The sequence below is a fragment of the Dendrobates tinctorius genome, unplaced genomic scaffold (genome assembly GCF_039654945.1).
Source record: "Dendrobates tinctorius isolate UK_male_01 unplaced genomic scaffold, ASM3965494v1 ptg000213l, whole genome shotgun sequence".
Classification (NCBI taxonomy): Eukaryota; Metazoa; Chordata; class Amphibia; order Anura; family Dendrobatidae; genus Dendrobates; species Dendrobates tinctorius.
The window spans coordinates 1,574,115-1,579,803 of record NW_027361880.1 but is presented as its reverse complement, the minus strand read 5'-3'; the positions used below and the strand labels follow the sequence as shown (position 1 = coordinate 1,579,803).

The window sequence follows — 5,689 nt, the reverse complement described above, 5'->3', positions numbered from 1 at the left end:
ATTTGTATTGGTCAAGCCTCTTAGAAGGAAGTCCTTGAAGCAAATACAGACCACAGCAAATTACCCCACAGTTATAACGAAAGGATATCCAAGAGAGACAATAACAGAACCAAGAAAACACTACACACTGGACCTGATGAGCATACGTAGGAACTTGAATTGGGAATTACTGTTCTATCACATGTATTATAGGGTACCGTAAGGATGAACAGGATATTACTGCTCCTCCTAATGCTTCTAGTTTCATATGGATTTGTTTGATTTATGAACAGAGCCAAAAAATAAAATTGTGGCAAAAATAAGTATCCAAAAGATAAAATTCTTCCATGACCTGTCATTCTCGGAGTCATAGTCTACTCTAGAAGCATTGTTGTTTCTCAACAATTGGTATCCAGAAGAGTACTGTATGGTCAAACTTAATCCCTATAGGCTGTAGGGAGCTCCAAGTGTGGTCCTAAAACCTCCTACAAGTGGCTCCGTAGAGTACATAATGCCTAACAAAAAGCTACACCAAACTGACTGCAGTATCACCACAACAGTACTATTCACTGACTTTATTGTGAGTGGGTTCATTTCACAATAGGGACATTTTAGGTTAATAAAAACCTTACGTTATGTTTTTTTCGGCAAAATATGTTTATTACAATTGTTTCTATTTTGCCTTCTAGTATCATGGAGATGAAAAGCATAAATAACACTCAGGTTACAGTCTTTTTCCTTTTGCAGCTTTGGGATACGTCTGCTGCACAAGTTATTTTTATGATATCTTTCTCTATCATTTATGGATTAACATTATCTGGAAACTTCATAATTATCATCATCTGCAGGTTTGAAAGAACGCTTCACACGCCAATGTACTTTTTCCTCAGTCACCTAGCTGCTCTGGAAATGTGCTACATTTCTGTCACTTTACCCAAAATGCTTCACGGTTCGGTGACTGGAAATAGCACAATATCATTTGTGGCTTGTCTAACTCAGTTATTTTTTTTTGGATCTCTAGGATCTACTGAATGCTTTCTGCTGGCCATAATGGCCTATGATAGGTTTGTAGCCGTATGTAAGCCTTTACGATATCACAATATCATGACTACTAAGCTTTGTACTGTTTTGGTTAGTTCTTGCTGGTCTTCAGGATTCATATCCACTATGTCTTCTATCCTTTTTATTTCTACATTACAGTTTTGTGGTCCTAACCATATCCAACATTTTTTCTGCGACATCACTCCACTTCTTAAGTTATCATGTACCAATGTCCATCAAACAGAGACTTTCATTTTCCTCTTAGCTTCTGTAATTTTGGTCGGTTCATGTTTAGTTACATTGTTCTCTTACTTCAGAATCCTTACCACTGTATTGGCTATTACTTCAGGGAATGGAAGAAGAAAGGCAAGCTCAACCTTTGCTTCCCATCTGACAGTTGTAACTATTTACTACAGCACAATGATTTTTGTCTATGTCCGGCCAACCACTAGTGGGGCTTCTAGCGTCAATAAGATACTGTCTGTGCTGTATACTATCCTCACTCCTCTGCTTAATCCTTTTATATATACTTTGAGGAACAATGACGCTCAATTAGCACTAAGGAAAACCAAGGACAGAACTATATTACATTTCAAAAAGTGTTTCTCATTGTAACCATATTATTCAAGAAAGCTGACATTTTTTTTTCAAATGCCAATGACTGTTCATTATTGGGTTGTCCACTTCCTTTCTAATAAAGAGTAGCTAAATCTTAACATTTTTTATACACATTTTAATGTTCATTTAATTGCAAGATGATTGTTGGGGGTCCGGGTCCATAGACTGTGCATTCTTTTAACCCCTTTAACCACCCGGGGCAAGTTTCCGTTTTTGTGTTTTAGTTTTTCACTCCCTGACTTCCCAGAGTCATAACTTTTTAATTTTACAGCCAATACGGCCATGTGAGGGATTGTTTTTTGCAGAACAAGTTGTACCAACTTCATTGATTTTACCATATCATGTACTGAAAAACAGGAAAAAAATTCCAAGTGTGGTAAAATTGCAAAAAAAAGTGTAATTCCATAATTTTTTTTTTTTTGCTTACCACAAAAAAAAGTAAATGCAAAAACTGACCTGCCATTATGATTCTCCAGGTTATTACTAGTTCACAGATACCAAACATGTATAGGTTCTTTTTAATTGGTGGAAAAAGTTTCCCATAGCATCTCCATTTTTCGGGATCTGGGGCTGGGTGAGGGCTTTTCTTTTGTACACAGAGCTGATATTTTTTATCAATACCATTTTGGGGTAGATACTATCTTTTCATCACCCATTCTTGCATTTTATTGCAATGTTGAGGTGACAAAAAAAAACGTAATTCTTGCTTTTTGATTTTTTTCTCTTTATGCCGTTGACCAATCTGATTAATTCTTTTTGTATTTTGATACATAGGGTGATTCTGAACTCGTTGATACCAAATGCTTATAAAAACATATTTTTTGCACACTTTTTACTTGCTTTAATAGACTTCTTAGGAGACTTGAAGCTATGATCTTCTTATCACTTGTCCTACACATAACAGGGCTTTAGCGCTCATGTGCTGAGACCCCTGGCCACGGGGCAGTGATCATAGCAGATCTATAATGACAACCACAGTGGTCTAATGAAGACTCCAAGTAGTCATGCCAATCTATCGACGCCTTGCAGTCATGTGACAGGGGAACCTATGGGTGGAGATAGTGATGCGCTTCTGGCATGATCATGTTAAATGCCGCTGTCAGACACTGAGAATAGCACTAAACATATGGATATTTTAATCAGCTGTCATGTGCTGGAAAAGATGTGTGCTCCAGTGTTAAGGGGGAGACACGACTTATGTCGCGTGTGTATGTGTTTGTGTCACCAGTGGCTTAGCAATTAGTGGGTCTCAGGACCTAATCTCCCACTGATCTGCTTTCAATTAAGGGGGCAGTAAAATATAAAGTATATGGTACAAGGTTGTGTTACTTTTAAGACATCAAATGCTTGTTATTAGGAAATATTATTGCCTCAAACATTATTGACTTCATGTTTTTTGGGCAAGGGTAACACACGAGCTGCCACGAGAAGTGGTGAGTTCTCCTTCAATGGAAGTCTTCAAACAGAGGCTGGACAGACATCTGACTGGGATGATTTAGCGAATCCTGCTTTGAGCAGGGGGTTGGACCAGATGGCCCAGGAGGTCCCTTCCAACTCTACGATTCTATGATTCTATGATTCTATGATTAGTTGCACAATGAGAATTATCAAAACAAGGTGCAAAACGAAAAATACTTTTGTGGCTCGCCATCTGCATCTTTCTATTAATTATTATTATAGAACTCCAATTTGGCTTCAGAAAAACAGCCAAATTACTGACAGGTAGCAAGAGAGGATCAAGTTGTACATGACTTATATTGAAGCCTTTAGGGTAAAGTTGTATGTGACTTACAGCTTGCAAGCAAAAATAATCAATTTGAAGCAAAGTCAAAATTTTTATGTCACCATGTAGCCTTTTCTTTATTCCTTCATAATCTATAAAATGTATAGGTTTTGTTAAAAAATAGCTTTCGCTAATTTGAGCATGTTAAACTGACCACTCCATGAAATAGTGGCTGCAGAACTGAGTAAAATGTAGTTTTTATTTTTTTTAATTTAACCTGTCCATTGTGGATATATTGGCTTGTAAAGTTTAAGTTATCATTTATGATAAGCCCAGCTGGGTGTTATCAGATCATTATCACTGGGGGCATGCATTTCCTCCCCTCCTTGATGTTGACAAAAGCAGGCAGCAACACACAGGGAAAAAAAGAACCCACCTCCTCAATAGCGTCAGGTAAGTTTTCTCCTTTGTAAGTAATGCTATGGTACACTGGCTATTCTCTTCACAGAGTTTTGTGTAATTACATAGCGTAGAGAGTAAAACAGAGATGAATGTGATTGCTAACATTTCACCAGAGTTCTACTCAGGACAAGCAGTTTTGGTGAAGAGGCACAGCTGAGATTTCTCTCATTACAAACACTTCTAGCAGCTCTCTTCTCAAAGTGCTGTCAGCACTGCTGTGTAAGGAGAAGACCCGGTCCAGGCCTACCTACTCTGTGACTGATCCGGAACTGTCAGAGCTGTCAACCAGGTTTCACGGGGAAAGCTAAGGCCCCAGACCAACTTCTGCACCTAGGAGTAGGGGGCATGGCTAAGATAAAAGGGCAACAGTGCGCAGAAGATCAGTTGGTTGCAGCGGGAACGTGCAGCGCGCAGGAGGGCAGTGTCAGGGCTTCTGCGAATAAACCAACTGCCAGAGAGGGCCAAAACGAGCAGAGGCAAAAAGCTGCTAACAGAGACTGCTGACAATGATGTACCTAGTCCCTGCTGACCGTGAGTGACATGACACCCAGTCAGGACATCAGCAAGTGCACGCACCAACGGGAGAATTGGGACAGCCACTGTGAGGGTTTTCCCTTTGTACCTGAGTTGAGACACTTGTTGTCCCTGTATGCTGACAGGGGGAAAGACTGTGCTCTGTCCACCTCATCATTTCCTGACACATTGATCACCAACTGGACCACGAGGAATCATCGTCGCCACCAGGAGCCAAGACGTCATCTTTTCCAGGTCTACACTGGACCACAAGGAATCACCGCCGCTGCCATGATCCAGGATGCCATCTTTTCCAGGACCATACCGGACCCCTTACGTGCCACTGCTTTGGCGCCAACGTCCATATCCTGAACTAACTGCATTCTAAAGTCGCCTGATAAGTTTGCTAATCTTGAGCTTCCTTCCCTATTCTTCACACCCGTTTCGACTGGGTTACGTACCCTGTGTCCCTTTATACTGTTTTCCCTGTTCCCTGCGAGGAGTATACCTGTTAAATTAATCCCCACATTAACCCTTGCTCTGCCTCTGACCCATTACTGCATCTTAGTACCTGCTCACACTTGTACAGCCGGTCTACCCACATAGATTGCCATGAGAGGAAAGCTGAAGAAGTATTAATAGTAACACTTATCTCTGCTTTAATCCAGGAATTTTGTAATGCAATAAGATCAGTGAGAGCAGGCTGTCTGTCATTACATGTCTCACACAGGAGAAAGCCTGTTCTAAGCTTTTGTGGAGGCAAATTCTTTTTTTTCCAAATGTATGTTACATATGATTGGTTGATTATGATTGGTGAACATCATACAGAGGAATACTCTCAGAGAAAAATCTCTAATAACATCAAGCTAAAGGGGTTGTTCGGGCTTTTCACATAATCTCAGTGCATATCTGGGCTGCAGAATGTTGACAATAAGTAATTTACCTTCTGTGGTCAGTTTGCAGCATTTGCTAGATATCAGCTCTTGCTTGTAATAAAAACGTCCAGGGGGGTGGGTTCTGGCATTGAAATGAGAACTGGTCGTTTCCTCCTTAATAGTTTCACTTTCCATAGATCACTGTTCAGCGTGTGTCTGGGGGAGGAACAGCTGCTCTCTGCATTGAGGCTGCTAGAGGGGGAGGATTTGTTACTGTGTGAGGAGGGATAGGCTTGTTCATGTGGTCGGGGAGGGCCTGTTGCTATGGAGGGTGGGGTTGTTGCTATAGAAGGCTTTGCTATCTCCAGTACACAGGCTCTCTAGCCTCACAGTTACATCCCTTGTTTGGGTTATCTTCTCATAGCTGCTTCTCAGTGCAAACGTTCATTCCCTCTAGGGAACTACCAGACACACGTCT

The 5,689-nt window shown here is 40.7% G+C and overlaps 1 protein-coding gene across 1 annotated transcript; it reads left to right on the top strand.

Moving 5' to 3' along the window:
- The first annotated feature begins 672 nt into the window (after window positions 1-672).
- Window positions 673-1,635, top strand: LOC141058652 (olfactory receptor 6B9-like). Its single transcript, XM_073554843.1, has one exon. It carries the CDS (start codon window positions 673-675, stop codon window positions 1,633-1,635), a length of 963 nt encoding a protein of 320 aa, XP_073410944.1.
- The last annotated feature ends 4,054 nt before the right edge of the window (window positions 1,636-5,689 follow it).